Here is a 19,412-nt window from a genome sequence, read left to right on the forward strand (position 1 = left end):
TGGAATATGAAAGGGGCACCATCTGGTCCTTCACCCCAGGTAGCAAAATTATTTGTTCTGGAACTCTTGCTGTACATACGCTCAGATGCCAGACTATCGGGGCAGACCTTGGTTATATGGTGCCATGTGCAAGGCCAAAATTTAACGCTCTCTGGTAGGGTTCTAGAGGTCCCACCTCCTTCCCAAAGCTGGGCAAGCACTAACTGGGTTTTGGGAAGGAGGTGGGAGGATTCCAGCACCCTGCCAGGACCCTTGCACCTCCTTGCTGAAGCAATCGCTTACTAGGCCTTGGGAAGGAGATGGGGAAGCACCCCCTTGGCCCTGGTGTGAGGGAACCTGCCCTAAATCCACTTCTACAAACTATCAGTCAGTAAAAGACCGAGGAAGGCTGATTAAAAATGTTTCCAAATGATGAGCAGTTTCTTCTCTTTCTTTCTTTCTTTCTTTCTAGGACATAAACACCCTTAATCAAATTTTCTAATCACTATCACAGTTTTTATCTGCCCTTTCCCATATTAGAGCCTGTCAGCGCTGAGCCTGGTATGTACAAGCAGAAGGGCCAAATCCATCAGAATTCAAACTCGAGTTACATGGGAAGAACAACAAGAAGGGTAATGCAGAAGCTAGGTAATGAGGCATACAGGTGGGGTGGAATCATGGACCTGCCTCATGACACTAGCATCTCAGCCACTTCTTTGGGTTGGGCTGGTATGGGACAGTACAGGGCAACAGTGAGACCCGAGCTGCTCAGGTGTTTCAGCAGGAATGCTGGATTAGTCCTTCTGGATGCCTCCACATGGTCCTGTCCCAGCCCTGTCCAGGTAAGCAGCAGCAATACTGGTGGCACGAGGATGGCTCTATACATCACATGTGCCACCACACATGTCCTCATGAAAATTCATTAGCATTTTAATTAGGATTTCTCCCAATATACACATTTTATTGACAATTTTGACAAATATACATATTTTTGCTTAGCATATTTTCCTGTCCGAAGCGAGAGTCAAGGGCAGGTGAGCACCCAGTGTCAGTGATGTTAGCTCTTCATTCACAGAAACCAAACCAGTGCAGGCCCAGTGATCACAGCAGCTCTTCCCAGTAGGTCTTGCCCCAATGAGGCAGTTGTGAGGACTGGAGGTCCCCACCTTCCCACCGCTCCCTAAAGCTCCTTTGCCAGTTCCTTCCCTAGTAGCCTAAGGTTCTGGCTTCCTGCCTCTCTTTGCTCTGCCCTCACCATTTCTCTGTGTGTTCTGGGAGACCAGGGAGGGAGGGGAGCTAGCCACAGCAGGTAGGGGAGATTCCCTGGCTTCTTCAGCAGCCTGCCTCATCTCTACCTCTTGACCCCTCTCTGCTTCTGCCTCAGAATCTGAACTGCTCTTGGCACAGCCTCTTCCTTCTCACTAAACCCCGTTGCCTCTTTAGCTTCTGACACCTCTTCCCCCCCAGTCTGTTCTCTCTTCTCCCTCTGACCATGTATCATCATCCCACCACCAAACTCCTGGCTCTGAGCCGTCTTCCCCTGCGGGGTCCCTTGAGGGGGTCCTCAGCTGGTGTCTCCCAACACTCCTTTGGATCCAGCCAATCCATTACATTTCCCTCTTATAATGCATTTGCTTTCACTACTACATGCATCTATATGCCTGCTTTACCTCAGCAGATGCATTTGTGTACACATTACACCCCGCGTTGCAAAATTCAGAGAGATGTGAATTTTGAAGGATAGCCGTGTTTTGGTTCGCATATTGTTGTTTGAAATTTGTGAACTGGGGTAAACTCACATTTCAAGGTGACCTGAACCAAATCCCTCCCCCATGCCTAGTGGTACCCTCTCCCTCACAGGTAACAGGTAGAGATAAAATACTTCTGCTTACTTTCAGCTGCACCAAATGCACATCCACATGCTTGCTGTCCGAGTCCTGCTGCACCGAGTAAGTCAGGTCCCTGACCCTTTCTGATGTCATCCGCAGCCATGTCTCAATCTCAGGCAAGTGGAGAACGATTTTCCAGTCGGCTCCCGTGTGAAGTGGAGGCGGCTTTTCATACTGTTGCCCGGAATCAATATCTTTCATGGCGTCTTCTCCGCCATCTTGCTCGGTGGTGGGAGTCATGTTAATGACCATGGGAGATGCATCTGCAGCTACAGAATCCAGTTCCTGAGACCTGATGGGAGAAAGTGCTACTTCCATGGCTAATGTCGGGAGCTCTAGACCATAATTCTTCCTGCTGTGTATACAAAAGAGAAGAAAGGCAATTGTTTTAAAAGTGAAAACTTGGATTATAAGTGTTCTGCCCACTCCACCCAAAATGCACATCAGTTTGGATTGCTAATAATATATCTGCTTAAGCTCAGGAAGGGTTCCACCTTAGCCTCAAAAGCATGAAAAGTAGCCCATGTGCACCGCAAGCTAAAAAAATTAAATTAAATTAAAATTCTGCAGAAACACAACCCCAATTCAACACTGAGGATAGCTGCAATCTGCATGAACCTTGCAAATTAAGTAGGTTTCCATAACTGATTTTGCTTCTGCTGGTTTTGAATTGGCGTAAGAATTTATAGATAGCAATACAGCCTCTGACCACTAGAAATTCCCATTAGAACCCCACCCTCCAGTTTCCGATATTACAGTATTAATTGTTTATATATTTTCAGGCACACTTTCATTGCCAAAAGACACATAAACTTGCAAGGGACATGTAGAGAGAGGTTTTATTAAAACTTGAGCATAAGTTGAGTTACCAACAGCATGCAAGGCTGGCTTTGGAAAATAAAAGTGACAGAATTAAAAACCCCAAGAGTATAATGGGATGGGAAATGGCTGCCAGTCTGATAGCAAAAAAGGAAGAAAATTTTAGGAGGGGAAACAACCCCTCTGGTACTGCCATTGCTAATGGTGATCACCAACCCTGCAGAAATTCAATGAAATGGACCCCAATTTCTCTGCCCACAAATACAGTGGGGAATTTTATGGGGCCATTTGCACACAGCTCCAGTGATAGCTATAGATAAAGGTCATACAGATTACTCTCCCCTCTTCTCTCCATTCGAAGACAGCAGTGCAATATCCAGTCGACACATAAATGTTTGGGACTGAGGGCTGAATAGCCTTGCTGTGATGGGCTATCTGGTCCTTTAAAAAAATAATCAGTGTAGTTTTATGCTTCAGCAGTGGAAAGCAGGGGAGGGGGGGCCTTCAAAGCACTAAATAAATTCATGGCAAACAGAAATAGCATGTCAGGGTTCTGCTAGGAGAGACAATGGCCTTGTTTCATCCAATAGCCTTGTTTATCACTTTTATTAAAGGTTAGATGCCCGAGCACCTCTATGCTGCAATGAACACTTTATAGCCATATTAAATACATAAATAGCAATAATCACAAACACTTTTTAAAAAATCTCACAAAAGCATGGGTGTATATGTTGTATTGCTTATCCTCATGAACTCATGAACATTGCTATCTTTGACATGTGGGCAACCACATTTTGGCAATGAGTACCATTTGTGGAGGAAGAAGTTAGGTTTTTAAAAATAGTCTAAGATACACCGTATCATGCTAGGCAAAAAAATCAACACTGCAACAGAAGCTGAACCTCAAGGAAAGGAAACATGCCACATGCAACAATCAGGCAGCAAACATCTGCACCTTTTATTGTACTAAAAACTGGAAAGGTTTAACATGTTCCTAATGCAACACCTCCCAACACAAAACACTGGTATGGGTGGGTGTGGGTGTGAGTGTACTTTATAGTTGCAATATTAAACACACTTTCTTTGGAGTAACTCTCATTGGATTCAGTGGGACTTACTTCTGTGTAAATGTACATAGGATTGAACTATAAGGATGCAATCCTAAGCACATGGGTCTACTCCAAGAAAGTTTCATTGAACACACTCAGCACTTACTTACAAGGAAACATGTCTAGGATTGTGTTGCACATGTGATTTTGACAAACATGCCATAATGTCCTATCTAATGGTGACAATAGCAGCCAAATAGTCCCCACTGAGTGTCACAGTTGCATGGTGCCATTTTGTAATTTGAGAAAACCTTCCCCACTTGAGAACAAAGAAACACACCTATCTTAATTATTATTTGAACCCAGTCTTAACTGTGCCATTTCAATGAATTTTATGAATGCTATTATGGTTCCTAAACTACTCTCAGCAGCATTACATTCTGAATGCTGGATTCTGATTAGGCCCACAAAATTCACCATTGCCAGTCTGAGCATCGCTCACAAGCAAACTAATTACTTCCTACTGATCAATATCTAGTACAACCCCAGGAAGCACAACACACAGCACTTGCCCAGTGGCTGTTGTATATAAAACTGACTCCTTGTGAAACTCTCTAAGCTGATCTCTCTCTCTCTCTCTCTCTCTCCACCCACCTCCTCTGTGTGTACTGTATGTGCGTTTCAACAAGGAAAATAACACTTAACCACTAACATACACCTTTAGAGCATGTTTCTGTATAAACACATTACGGAAGCCTCTCCAGGGTTGAAAAGAGAATGTTGGAGGAAGATATTCTGGTGACTCTCATTGGCATGAGTAACTGCTGGTCTGCTTCCTCTCATTGCACTCTTGAGTCTGCACAGCACTAATACTACCGCTGTCATACTGGCAGCTATTAAAATTAAGACAAATCCTTCCTCCTATTACCCATAACAAAGTCACCATGAATCACTGCCAGTTACTGCATATTCTCTCTCTCTCTCTCTCTCTCTCTCACACACACACACACACACACACACACGAAGGCTGAAAGTCTATCACATTTCCACACTGTCAAATTTCTTACAAACATAATCAAAACACCCCAGGCCAGGGCTTTCCAGCCCTTCCCTCCCCGTTCCTTAAAAGCTCACACTTGCTTGCGGCATGTAGAAATCACTGAATAATTGCACCTAATTCACTACATGGTTTCCCAGAAGAACAGAAAGCTGCCCTAATCCAGCTCCCTAGATACAAAAGGAAAGCAAAGATCTCACACACATTCCCAAGAGAAATGGCATCATCAGGCAGTGTCCTCCCCGGGTTGTCATTCTTCCTACTAATCTAGGAACGCCAGGCTCCTCCTCCCCGTCCTTCTCTTCGTCCACTAGCGTTCTGCTTGGCAGAGCAAGGCAACTGTCGTGTCATCTCTACACCAACCTATAAACCAGGCAGGCAAGATAGCCGAAACAAAATGAGCTTGATGCACGTGGCAAAGTGGGGGGGAAGGCAGGGGACTTGCCGAGAGCCTTATTGCTCTGATGAAGTCAGAAAAGTAGCTAAAATGCCACCACAGGGTTTAAAGAAAAGGTTAACAAATCCAGCTAGGAAATTTTTAGTCTGAGCTAGAGAGTGTTTTGGTCAAGGCTACAGACTGTTCCAGCTGCTATCCGCCCTAATAAACTAAGTGACCACTCAACAGGATAATTCAGCCGTTTCTGGTAGTCTCCTAATGCACTATTATCTCCTGCAGCTAAATGGATTTAAGGATCCATATTGCTCTGCTGAGAGCCTGCGTTTCCAGAGTCAGAACTCTGCTGACTGATTCACCATTTGTCTGACTCAGTAATAAGGCATTTCCACATATCAAAACTGCATGATAAGGCTGCCTTGGAAGTGAATTATACATGATATAAATACATGGCACCTTTAAAAAGTGAACAAAACAGTTAGAGGTGTGATATAACCAGTGTAAAAAAAGAAAAAGAAAGTAAAGAAAAAGAAAAAGTGGGCATTTCTTAGGGTCGCCATACGTCCCGAATTTCCTGGACATACCTGGAATACTGCAGTCGGAAGCAGTGTCCAGGTGAAAATGTCCAGGAACCCATGTCGGCAGTGTTGTTTTTGCTGATTTAAAAAAAGCTCCAAACAATGGCAACCCTACATTTCTCCTTCTACATCTTAGAGGACACATAAGCTTGACAGAGCATTTTTATACCTGCATTTTGGATCTTCACAATCTATCATATATTTAGTTGTGCATCAGATGGTCACAGTCCAGTCCATGAGTCTCTGGTATCAGAAGTATCGAATTAAAGGATTACAGAATAGCAACATGCCACAGCTGTTCCATGCTGGCCTACTCACCTACCGAGCTGACCTGCAACATTGGCAGTGCCTGAATGCCCACACCACAGGGGCACACCACAAATACAATGAAAGAAACAGCTGGGCAAATGTCCCTTTAATACACTGCTCAAAAGAACACATCCCGTTTAAATGTAAGGCACAGATGATAACTGCTTTATCTGTGCCTCTTTCTTCCTCCTGGCTTTCTGTGCAGCTAGATGCAAAGCCTTTTATGCAATGTCTGAGATCTGTGCCTCACCCTTAGTGCGTAAGCCAATAAGCTTTCGGAGCTTCTCACAGAACTTGGTCCTCAGATTACGCTGACTCAGCAATCCATCAGTGCACCCATCAGTAACAGTAATTGGTTCACGACAGACAAAAACTCATTAAGCATGTTAGGGTACAGAGAGGGGACATGTATCGATCAATGTTGTGTCCCCAGGATAGTGTGTTTCCTAATAAGATCTTAATTCCCTCCCCCCCAATGACCCATATTGTTAAAGCCAGCCTCCGTTCATTAGGTAGCCATCTGCCTATCATGAAAGCAATTCAGTTTCAATTCCAGAGATCTTAAAAACAAAGGCTGAGGAAAGGTATTTCGTTAACCACGCTCTCTTGCTGAATTTTAAATCAAGTTATGTAACAGCTGGTGCTGGAGGAAACTATTTTTGTCCAGATCGCATCTATCCCTCATTCAGCTGCAATGCAACTAATCTCTTTTCCTCTTTATAAAATCTATAAAGAAGCTAAACCAGCTAACTTTGATAAAAAGGGGGAGAGAATGAGAAAATCGATCTCTTTATTAGGTAAAACAAAACATTGGTCTGGTTCCGATGTCACACTAAGCCAAGCCACAGCTTGCCACAAACATGCATGCTGACAGAGATGAGACCATGGTTACTGTACTCTTCCTTGGTCAGTCCGCTGCTGAGCTAAGCCATGGTTTACTTTAGCATGGCGTCTGAACCTAGGCTTCTGGTTTAGCTCCCCTGGACAAACCATGAGCTCATGGTTAGTATGGAGAAAGCTAAACCACAAGACTGGATTTGGACAACATGATGCTAAGTCGAACTATTGCTTGGGTCAGCACAGAGCCAGAACAACAGGAGCGGGAAGAACAGCCGTGATCTCTTCTCCCAGAGTCCATGCGTTCACATTAACCCATGGTTTGGCTTAGCATGACATGCAAACCAGGTCATTATGCAACATACAGAATATAGAAATACGGGCTTGGATGGTATTTCCCAGCTTCACAAGGCATAGTTTATGAAGCCAGATATAACTGTCAGGCTTCGGTACTCGTCTGTCACCCCTCTCCTCCTTCACTCAAATGCTGGCTTTGAAACTGCATTCCTCACTTGCACATAAATCTGAGTCACTGTTAGGCCTGAATCAGGGTACTCTGTGTGGTCTTCAAATAAGTTTTACTCAAAGCAGACCTGCTGAAACAGACTAACTTAGTCATGTTAATTAATTCCAATGGGTAAACGGAGTAAAAAAAAGTTGAAGACCTCACCCTGTTTTCATCTTTGCTCAACTAACCACGATAATAAGACTGAATTATTATGTTTGGTTTGGGCATGATGTGTAATTCTGCTGTAATTCAAGTGTAAAAGGAAATTGAAATTGAATTGTGTATGAGGAAAAGTGTGGGGAGGGGTGACGGAGGAGCTGGCAAACCCTATGCTTGTTCCTGGCTTCATAAACCATGGAACATCCAAACCCGGCCATATGGTTGATCCTTAGAACAATCTACCACAGGTACAGAATATTATTTACTGAAGCTGTACACTGGCTCCCTCAGCCAATAAAGTGAGGTGAGCGCTGCAACCCCAGAGTCGTCCGCGACAGGACCTAATGGTTAGGGGTCCTTTTACCTTACATTCCACTCAAACACCACTTCTTGAGTTGCTATATCTGCTGCTGGATAATAAAACTTCATTTCCCCATTAAAATTAAATAATACACACTTTGTTCATAGTGTTGTAGTGAGAAGGACAATAGCCAGAGAGTTGTGTGAGAGACCTGGGCGAGAGGCAGGCAGAAGCCAGAGAGGAAGAGAGGAAGAGTCATGCTTGATTCCTGTTTGCTTCAAAGGCTGGGACTTTGGGAGAAGCAAGACCTTATGGGGTGTGAGTGCTGTTATCCCCTTCATCCTAGGCTCAGGTTGTATATATATGTAAATAAACCATACGTGAGTGGTATCTAAAGCGTTGGCAAGCCTTGATTGCGGCCTCTAGATCCCGCAGACCACAGGAATTTTGGGCTTTGATAAACAAAAGAGGAAGGAAGTACCCACTGACGATTATCCCTGCGCCCACATGGGAACAATTCTTGAGTAAATATTTCTCCTTGGCAGAGGAATCCAACTCATCCACTGAATTCCGAGCCGACCATCTACCTTTGTGGCCCTCTACCGACCCAGACCTGATAATGGACTTGATATTAGATCTGAAAACGGGCAAAGCCCCCAGGCCGGATCTAGTCCCTGCTGAGGCTATTGTTGCGCAACCGAGGTGGTGGGCTGAAATCCTGGCCAAAGTCTTTGATCCAATTAATTCTACGGGGCTTATCCCTAGGTCATGGAAGGAGGCCGTGATCGTGCCAGTCCATAAAAAGGGTCCCCCTGCTGACCCGGAGAATTATCGGAACATCAGCCTTTTGTCTATCATCGGGAAAATCTATGCAAAATTTTTGCTGTCTAAGCTGTCCCATTGGGCAAACGACTCAAATTTGATTGGCCACGAGCAAGCGGGCTTTAGGAACAATTATTCGACCACTGACCATATGGTAATTATGTATCATCTTGCCAGAAAATATTCTGCCCCGAGTCGGGGGCGCCTATGTGTTGCTTTCATAGACCTAAAGGCCGCCTTCGACAGTATCCCAAGAAACTGTCTATGGAAGAAATTAAAGAGATGGGGCATAGATAGAAGGCTGTTATGGCTTATAACCCAATTACACCATGGGTCGTCGGCTAGAGTGAGACTCACACCGGCGGGAAACCTATCCAACGAGGTCCCAATAAACAGAGGTGTGCGCCAAGGCTGCATTTTGGCCCCACTCCTCTTCAACTTGTTTATTAGCGATATGAAGCTCTTTCTGAATGAGTCTCAAGCCAACATTCATGCCCCCCGCCTAGCTGATTTTTGCTGCCCTCTGCTCCTATATGCCGACGATGCAGCGATCCTTTCCTACTCTAGAGTCGGTTTATGCAGAGCTCTAAAGATTTTTGCGGCTTATTGCAAACTCAACCATCTGACAATTAATCATGGGAAATCTAAAGTCCTGGTCTTTACCAGGTCTCGGAAAACTTACAGCTGGAAGTTAGATGGAGTCCAATTAGAACAGGTTTTCAAATTTAAATACCTGGGAGTCTTTTTTCACTACAACCTAAGCTGGAAGCCACAGATACAGTATTTACTAAACAAAGGGAAAACAATACTTTATACTCTACTCCAATTTTTTGCGGCCGACGGAGCCTCCCACATCCCTTCTGCATTGAAGGTGTACCATGCAAAAGTGGTTTCCACCCTCTGTTATGCTGCCCCGCTCTGGGCCCCAGGGTCCAATTTAACATCGTTGGGGACATTGCAGAATCAGTTTCTCCGTCGCCTCCTGAAACTCCCCATGTGTGTGAGCAACGCAGCCATACGTCTGGAGTTAAGGATTGCATCATTGGAGACTGTCATCTGGAAGCGAGTCTTTGGTTATTGGCTGTCCAGCTGGCATAGGCTTCCCGACCATTACCTTTTTCAGTGCCTCTGGCGGGACGACTTTGTCAATCCGTGGGTAGGAAAAATCCATACCAAACTTCTGAGCATCGGAATTTCCCCAGCAGACTCCTTAAAGATGAACTTACGCTCAGCCAAAAGCCTTATTGAGCAAAGATTAGCAGACATTGAAAATCAACACAACCTCGCCGGGGGTGGGGGTGTCTGCTCCCCCAGGTATCACGGAATAACCCCACCACTTGGCCTTCCATCATACATGTCATCTCTTTCATCTGTACCACACCGACTTGCATTTATTTGTGCAAGGTTCAATGTCCTTCCATCGAACCTGCTGAGCCACAGATTTTCCAAGGGTTTGGTGTCTCCGCTATGCGTGTGTGACGGGAAAACTGTTGATTCTCTCCCACATATAATGTTCAACTGTCCCCTACATAGCATAGCCAGGACTAAATTCCTGGGTCCTGCTTTACTGCGCTTGGTTGGCAGGCCTGTTGAGTCACATGCCGCACTACTTTTGCAGGATACAGATCCTTCTGTAACTCTGCAGGTGGCGAGATTCCTGAATGCGGTTATCTCACACACAAAAACCACCAAAAACAACAACAACATCAAAAACTAATCGGACAGTTTTGAAGAGAGTGCATGTCGGATCTTGTCTTCAGTTTTCCTTTTTCTGGGATCCGTCCCTTGGAGCTCTCCGGGCCCCAAGCTATTATCTGGCTCTGCTCAATGACCCACCCCTGCATCATGGTGTTCACCTTCTGGTGCCGAATATATCGGTCTTTATGCCTCTGTGCTTTTATGTTTGTACATCCTTTATGGGCTAATAGCCGTAAATAAATAAATAAATAAATAATATATCCTAAAGACAACACAGTCTCCATTGTCCCTCATTCCAAGGAAACTGAACCCCTGCCAAGCGCAAGGAACCCCAGGAATCTCACACCACTCAGAGATTGGGGTTGTGTGCAACATTATCTATCTGTAATTTATAGCCAAATACAAAGGAACACCACTACCACCACAAGATAACTGGGTAAAAAGCAAATTAAATACCATGTATTTTGATATGCAGTTTCAAGAGGAAATTCCATCACATATAAAATATTAAAAATTTTTATAGTAGTTTAAGCGTATCAAGTGATGTGGAAGTCATAAACACAGGAGGCGGTGGTGAGTGGGTTGTTAATTTTTATATTCAAGTGAATTCTCATTCATTGAATAATAACTCTTTTTTTATGAAGCGGCTTCAGAATTAAATAACTTAATTCAGATAATCCTCATCTTCCTGTACTCATTCCTCACAAGCATTCAAGCACAATGACTTATTTAACTGGCTTTTTAAAATCATCATCATCGTTATTATTACTACGAGTTGATTCTGGCCTTATGATGGCCTTCCTATTTTTGTTTACTGCTGTTTTTAAAGTAGGTTTTATGTATGCATGTATGTATGTATGTATGTGAAGAAGATGACTGCTAAATGCTAGTAAATGCAATTTGATCTACCTGGGAAGAACATTTTCAGTTCAAGACTGGATGAGCTAGAGTTTTAGGGGACAAAAATTCATTTTTTAATTTATCCATTTATTAAATGTATATCCCGCCCTTCTTCCCAAAGGAGTTCAGGGTGGTAAACAACAAACAGTAAAACAATAATAATAATAAAAATCTTTAAAACATTACACCAAAAGGAAAGCAGCAGGAGAAGAGAAAGTGTGGGTGACCCCAGGGTGGATATCACAAGAGAAGACAAGGAAGCTGTGCTGCTCTGCTGCTCCTTTCTGCTCATTTACTCTCTTCAAACAAATGGCATGTAATAATAATAACAACAATAATTTATTATTTATACCCCGCCCATTTGGCTGGGTTTCCCCAGCCACTCTGGGCGCCTCCCAACAGAATACTAAAAACACGATAAAACATCAAACATTAAAAACTTTCCTAAACATGGCTTCCTTCAGGTGTCTTCTAAAAGTCAGATAGTTGTTTATTCCCTTGACATCTGATGGGAGGATGTTCCACAAGGCCGGCGCCACTGCCAAGAAGGCCCTCTGCCTGGTTCCCTGTAACCTCACTTCTCACAGTGAGGGAACCACCAGAAGGCCCTTGGAGCTGGACCTCAGTGTCCAGGCTGAACGATGGGGGTGGAGACGCTCCTTCAGGTATACTGGACCGAGGCCGTTTAGGGCTCTAAAGGTCAGCACCAACACATGTAAAGAAGACTTTCATGGTGGGTGACTTTATACACTTCCATATTTTACTTATGTTATTACCCTGATATCCCGCATTTCTTCCAAGGAGTTGAAGGTGGCCTAAGGGGTTCTCCCCACTTCCTCTTCTATCCTCACAACAACTGCGTGAGGTAATTTAGGTTAAGAGTCTGACTGGCCCAAGGTGCTTCATGGCTGGGTGGGGATGTAAACCCAGATCTCCCAGGTCCTGGTCCAAAACTCTAACCACTTCGCCACACTGGCTCTCATATGATGTCCCTATTGTAATACCCCACAAATGTCCCAGAAAAACTGAGACATCCCGTTTTCCTCATGAGAACACAGCAGCCATCTTGGGTACCACGATATCTCGTGATTTCAGGCTGCAATCTCATGCAGCACCTCAAAATGCACATTTTTTAATGCAGTGAAAGTGCAAAGTGTGTCTTGTGGGCTCCGTGATCTCTCACGTGTCATGTGACTTTCATGGGAGCACGAACAGGAAGTGGCACGTCCCAGTTTGGGACTCAATGCGTTGTGGATTGCCCTGTGGACAGGGCACGTGGTCAAACTATGTAGCCTTTTGGTGTCTTCCAGCTCAATTATTCCAGGAGGGATTTTGATTATTTATACCTCTCCTTGATGACTGCCTATGAGAAACCTTTGCCAATCACAAAGTGCAAGAGGGCCACAAAGCACAGTTCTAGAGAGTTAGACTGAATGGACCAGGGAGCTTGTCTCCCACATCCCTCAGGCAGATGTAAAGTGCAATGTGCAATAGCTGGTGCAAATCTATCATTACAAAAGACACGCCGTTGGAGGAAAGTGTGTGCATTTTATAACAAGCCAATGGAACTGGAACAGCTGTAATAAAAAGTGATCTTCACAGAATGTGTACTCTGCTGGAAGGCTTTACCGTGAAAAAATGGTTTTAAGTATCAGGGCTCCCTCATGTCTCAGGAGAAGAGACCTGTTGAGATGAGAGGATTTCCTATCCATTTTCGCTTGTAACACAAGCTGCTGTTACTCTCTGTGTCTTTCAAAAACAGAGCAATTGGGAAATGGCACAAAGAGAGAGAACAGCTTTAGGCAAGCAAAGACAAATTAGCAGCTTCACATGAAATTGACAAGAATACACCATGATTTTTAACAGCTAATTAATTATACCCTGACTTTGTCACCTTCAAGGCTGTGTTGTCCACATTGCCAGTCCAAAACCTTGAAAACAATTAAACAGTTAATGCCGTGGCTTGTTAATATATTATGCCAAGGGTGGGATGACACTCTTTTATTATGTATTTATTTATTTTACAAATGTGTACATCACCCTAAATCTCCAGGAAGTGTTTCAAGAGTGTGAGATTCTTTTCAGCACCAGACTCTGCTTTCTAAACCAGCTTTTTATCTTTTTAAACTTTCAGGCTACAGGAACTGGATGTTGCACACTATAACTGGCTCTTAGGATCTCTCCTGCGCACACACTCAAATTGAAAAAACCACCGGGGGTCACCATCTATACATGAGTTTGTGGGTAATCTTGTCATCTGGGCATCCCAGGACCTCCATACGCACATCCCAGCAAGTGATCACAGACCCTCCAAGTGTCCCTATTTTCCAGGGACAGTCCTGGATTTACAGAAGCTGTCCCAGTTTCTGATTTGATCCCAGAATATCCCACTTTTACTTAGGACATCCCTATTTTCATTGGAGAAAATGTTGGAGGGTATGGAGTTATGTGACCCCTGAGCAAAGGAGATAAGCAACTATACAACCTTTAAAGGACAGTCCTGTATAGGGGAGTTTTTAAATGTTTGTGTTTTTATATATGTTGCAAACCTCACAGAGTGGCTGGGGCAACACAGTCAGATGGGTGGGGTATTATTGTTGTTGTTGTTGTTGTTGTTGTTGTTGTTGTTGTTATAATTATTATTATTATTAAATAGGACATCCCTATTTCCATCAGAGAAATGTTGGAGAGTATGTGATCACCAAATTAAAATGAATATTTTCTTCAAGTAGGAAATGCTTACTGATACACATTTAATCAACCAAATCAGTGTTTTAAGGAACAGTTTTCTTGTTCCAGTACAGAAATCTCTGACTGTTTCTACACCACTCCATGAAGCTAAAACAATTTAAGTATATCATCTCAAGGAGCTGGTGGAACAAAACCATATGGCTGTAATGATACAAAGCATTAAATGTAATCAGGCCAAGTTAAATTTCCCTGTCTTCTGTATAGCTCAAGTTATTTAAACAAAAGTAACAGTGGGTGGCTTGAGTCAAATTACATTCACTGTAGGACATCAAATGATACTATAATTAACCACAAGATTTTGTTCAGTTCTGGTTTTTCCTTTGAATAAATGATACTAACCAATCTATTGACTTGCACCTATTCGCATTTTTCCTCCCTTGACATCCGGGTGAACTTCATCAGTGACAGGACATCAAGAAAAATTAATCAACCTTGCATAATTAATTAGTTAAACAAGATAACTCAAGTACACTTTGAATGCCCCAGTAATTTAGATTAAACAATATTTTCAGTAAACTGTTCTCACTGTGTTTACAATGGCAAGGGATTATCACACACACAAAAACCCTTTTAATGACCAAGATATTAAGGAATCCTGTTTGTGTATTCATGAACTTATGGGCTATATAATAGCTTTCCTCCCCGTTTTGGAGTTTTAATGTGCTAAGAAGCAGCCTATGATCATCACAGACAGTGCTGGATTTACGTATAAGCTAAACAAGCTATAGCTTAAGGCCCTACTCTCTTGGGGGCCAGAAAAAAATTCAAAGGGGGAAAAAACTGGATGTACATTTCCAAAATATAAGATAAAAAAGAAATAAAATGGCTTTAGATACCTATTAGGTCCATAAATTACCATATAGCAGGCTTCCTCAACCTCGGCCCTCCATGTGTTTTGAGACTTCAATTCCCAGCATCCCTAACCATCGGTCCTGCTAGCTAGGGATCATGGGAGTTGTAGGCCAAAAACATCTGGAGGACTGACGTTGAAGAAGCCTGCCATATAGCATATACCGGTATTCAACACAAAGAACAGCGACAATTTGTTGTTGACCAAGGACAGCTGGACATATAAAGAGCCCCATTACCTTCAGTAGCTTAGGGCCTCATCAAACCTAAATCTGGCCCTGATCACTGAGAGCAGGATGGTAGGGGGGATAGAGAGCTGGTGCCCCATGAAGTGATGGCTGGTGCCCACTGGGACCAGAATGGCAGAATGCTGGGAGTTCAAACAGTAGGTGGAACCAGAGTCAATGGCAGGCATCACCAACTCATTTGAGTTTTGTTTCCATCTTCTCCCCTGGAGGCTGGCTGAAGGCAGAATGAAGTTGGTAGGGCAGTGCCTATTTGCCCAAATGGGCCAGCCCCCACCGGTTCCTTGTGAAACGCCCCTAATTGTTTGTTAAAAGGGTTCTCATTTGTTTATTACTTTCTCGATACAGTATTTCCCCTACATGGAAAGACAGGGTCTGGTTGATTGAGCAGGTGAGGGAGCAGACCAATCATGGGTCCAAGGGTCAAGAAGGCGATAGAGGGAAAGGAGGGGCAGATGGGGCTTGTCAGCCATGGAAGGTGGCCCATCTAGGAGAAGGAAAACTCTGATCCTAAACCTTGCTGCCTTGTGAAATATCCTCAGGAGAAGAAAGGACTAAGGAATACAGTGGTACCTCGGGATACATACACTTCAGGTTGCAGACTCCACTAACCCAGAAACAGTACCTCAGGTTAAGAACTTTGCTTCAAGATGAGAACAGAAATCATGCGGTGGCGGTGTGGCAGCAGCTGGAGGCCCCATTAGCTAAAGTGGTGCTTCAGGTTAAGAACAGTTTCAGGTTAAGAACGGACCTCTGGAACGAATTAAGTACTTAACCCGAGGTACCACTGTAAAGCCCACACAAACCCATGATGGTTGGATGGCACTTTGTACGCCGCCTTCTGGCAACTCCTGCAACCAAGCTGGTGTGAAACTTATTGGTCTTCTTTCCTTTGGACCACATAAGCAAAGCCGAGAGGTAGGTCTTGTTGTCTGGGCAACCAGGACCTCCTTACACATTGCCCAGGCTTACATCCTGGGGAGGACACTTCAGTGCTGCTAACACAGCAGTTTGACAATGGAGGTGCACTCCATTGTCTCTTGAAACAGACAGATGCCAGCAAGTTAGGGCCCCTAAAGGTCTTGCTCGGGCCGCTGAGGTCACTTGGGTGCTGATAGCACAGTGGTTTGACTTCTTCCTGGAGGTGCACTCAGTGGTCTCTTGAGACAGGAGAATGCTAGAAATTCTGATAGCTAATGTGGGGGGAAATTCAGGTACTCTGACATCACTAGAGGGCTATTTTCTATGAAACATATGTCCTGGATTTTTTTAGTCTGCATGGCAAGGGCATTTTTAGAAAAGGCTTTTCTCTAAATGAGCAAGCTCCTGTAGAGATGATACTGCTGTTAAAACATGTGAAATGTTTGATCTGCCAAAGTTGAAGAAAAATATCACGCAGAAGAGGGTCATTTTATTTTTGCTTCTTATGTCGGAGGAGAAAATAGTTCTAAAAAATTATGTATAGATTACAAAACATACTTTGTTCTAGCCAAAACTGCATAAGGGAGGAAAAGTCATTTAGCGGAACAAACGTAGCTCACTGGTAGAGCATCTGCTTTGTGTACAGGTCGTTGGTTCAGTCCTTGACATCTCTAGGTAGGTAAGGAAAAGTATCCTGTCGGAAACCCTGGAGAACTACTTCCAGTGTAGACAACACTGAGCTAAAAGAACCAATGATCTTACTTGGTGTGATGTGGTTTCCTATGCAGGCAGTAATAGATGGTTTGTTGATACTGGATCTACTCACAGACAATAAATTTCACTTACAGCAATCAGCAAGGCTGCACTTGATGCAATGATTCAGCAACTTTCTTCTGATGAATGGGTCTAGACACCGAAAGGCTTGCAATGGAAATCAAAACCACTAGAGCACAGGATTGCGCTACCACTCTAAGCCAGGGGCTGCCAACTTTTTGGGACCAGTGGGTCCATTCCAAATTTTGGGAGAGGATGCTGTGAAAGCCATTCCCAAAAAGGCTGCCATGGGGGTGCGACATAACACAAAACTAGAGTACAGTCGTCGTTGCTTCTCTCCACTCCCCCAATGTCCTGCTGGTCCTCATTATGGAGATGCAGCTGTTAATGGCATGAATCCTGCTTTCTCCAGTGCCAAGAAGCAAGCTCAGAGCCTGGCAAGGCTGCCTGGGGGTACCAATGCAGGCTTTCATAGGCACCAGTGACCACAGATGCTGTGTTGGCACCCCTGCTCTAAGTCACCTGTAACCTTCCTCTGCTTGTGAAAGCGTATGAGCAACATGCTCTGCGACGGCACCTTATATAGCAACCATGCTGAAACTTAGCAAAATTGGGTCTGGTTGGTAGCCTGGAATCTCCAGCTATGCCATACTGAGGTTATCACAGAAGATCAAGATCTAAATTTAATTAAAAAATAAGCAATTGGAGACGGTGCTCCATTGGGCCTAACTTGGAGGGAAGAGAACCTCTCTGGTCCATGGGCCTAACGAAGCCTGGCAGAGGTCCTAGTTTTTGACCCATGAGGCCATTTCTCCGATGTTTCTTCTCTATTCCATTTCTTAGGAGATGGGGCATTTGATCTGCTTTCTTCCAGATAGAACACTGTACAGTAGTCTTCAAACACATGCTGTTACCTATCTACAGTACCCATTTGCCCACATATAACATACTTGCATCTGAAATGGTTTTTTTTTTTTGTTTTGTTTGTTTTTTTTGGCAAGGCATAGTTGAGGCAGGGATAGATGGAGCACTCCAGAAGGAAATAATTTTTCAAATCTCAACACTGTCCAAAGCAAACAAGATGGCAGCAATGTCTGTGATGGACAAATAAAATGAAAGTGTGCTGCTATGGTCCATGAATGCCTTATTTGTGCACGGTTTAACCAGCCAATGGGAGTAGGGTAAAAAGAAAGCGCATTTCTCATACTTGACGTCTAGAGGAGCTGGCAGTTCCATAAAGGCACAAACTCATATGCACAGCAGCAAATCTGACAGGAAAGCTAATTGTAGATCCAGTTGCAACACCCTGGAAAGAATTTAGTAGTGCCAAAGCAGCTAAAGCTGCTAAAGCAGAAATTGTGTGCACATTTAACCTGGGAGTAAGTCCCACTGAGCTGAATAGGATTTACTTCTGAGCATGCATGGATGCCTAGGATTGCACCATAAAGGTACATGGAGTAGAGATCAAGTCCCAGGGAACGGAGGAAGATGTACTTATGAGCAAATATGCTCAAGATTGCACTGCATGTAGATGCAGTAATAAATATTGATATTGAAATCATGCTTTCCCCAAATATCATATTTTTAATATACACATAATACAACTTCCATTTGACATTTTAATGGTGATCATTTAATCAGTACCTATATTGATGAAGATTTCTATGTCCATTTGCTGATTATTCAGGATGTGTAGAGAACTTGCCCAGGATAATTCCAATATTGAACGCACATGGTTGATTGTACACAGCAGTTCTTTGCTATGCAATCATCTGGATTGTTTTAGAAGAACGTTTGATGGATACATTAAAGAATGTAAATGGTACATATCTCAATTTCAGCCATGTTGAAGTTTGCTCTAGACTAGATTCTGCTTAAGCGTGCTCTCCCGTTTCCTAGAGCCTCAAACAGACAGAATGCCACCTTATGGGTGTCTGTCATAGCAAATTATTGTCTCCAATGGAGGTGCCCACAGCCAGCCAGTCAGTAAAAATAGACCCTGCTGCTTCCAAAATGCAAATTCAGAGTGGCAGGATTGGATTTGTCCTTAAGGCACATCCTTTGTAGATCTATGCAACATGACAGAAAATGAACATCATAGAAAATATATGTAATGCTGGGGAATAAAAATATGAAAAGGAAAGGGAAGAGGGGAGAAATGTAAATATTCCAGAATAAAGGGTCTATTATTTTAAGAAATGTCTTTTAACAACTAGAGAACTGTGGCTTTTAAGTAGGTTTGTGCTGAGAGAGCTCTATCCCATGCTGAGAAATGAATCTATCCTTTAAAAAAGGGCTGCTAAATGTGACTGCCCAGGGAGCACTGACTTCAATATTTTCAACAAAAAAAGAAAGAACAGCATTGCACACGATTAAATTGGTGGATATTCTCATAGAACATTTTCATTGCATTTAAGGCTGCAAATGATAGAATGAAAAATGTCCATTTGACCTAGAAATAAACAGCAGATTCGGTCACTCACCAAGCTGTTTCTCGTGTCCTGCTGTTAACGTCAAAAGCAGCAGAGGCGCCTCTCTGATATATGTATGCTCTGGGATCTGGGAGCTCCAGG

The 19,412-nt window shown here is 43.5% G+C and overlaps 1 protein-coding gene across 3 annotated transcripts in view; it reads right to left on the reverse strand.

Annotated features, from left to right (window-relative positions):
• Positions 1 to 19,412, reverse strand: part of AKAP6 (A-kinase anchoring protein 6) — a 241,769-nt gene that overhangs the window by 196,193 nt on the left and 26,164 nt on the right. For 2 of the 3 annotated variants that reach the window (XM_080977406.1, XM_080977405.1), the window contains exons 1-2: positions 4,998 to 5,074; positions 1,872 to 2,223 (exon numbers count right to left, since the gene is read on the reverse strand). In XM_080977406.1, coding sequence (XP_080833532.1) covers positions 1,872 to 2,223; positions 4,998 to 5,047 — 402 coding nt within the window. In that variant the 5' untranslated portion in view covers positions 5,048 to 5,074. Of the gene's footprint in view, positions 1 to 1,871; positions 2,224 to 4,997; positions 5,075 to 19,412 lie in introns of those variants that run through there. The other variant, XM_080977407.1, reaches the window with a different exon arrangement.

The sequence above is a fragment of the Podarcis pityusensis genome (assembly GCF_964106645.2).
Source record: "Podarcis pityusensis genome assembly, chromosome: 1".
Taxonomy (NCBI): Eukaryota; Metazoa; Chordata; class Lepidosauria; order Squamata; family Lacertidae; genus Podarcis; species Podarcis pityusensis.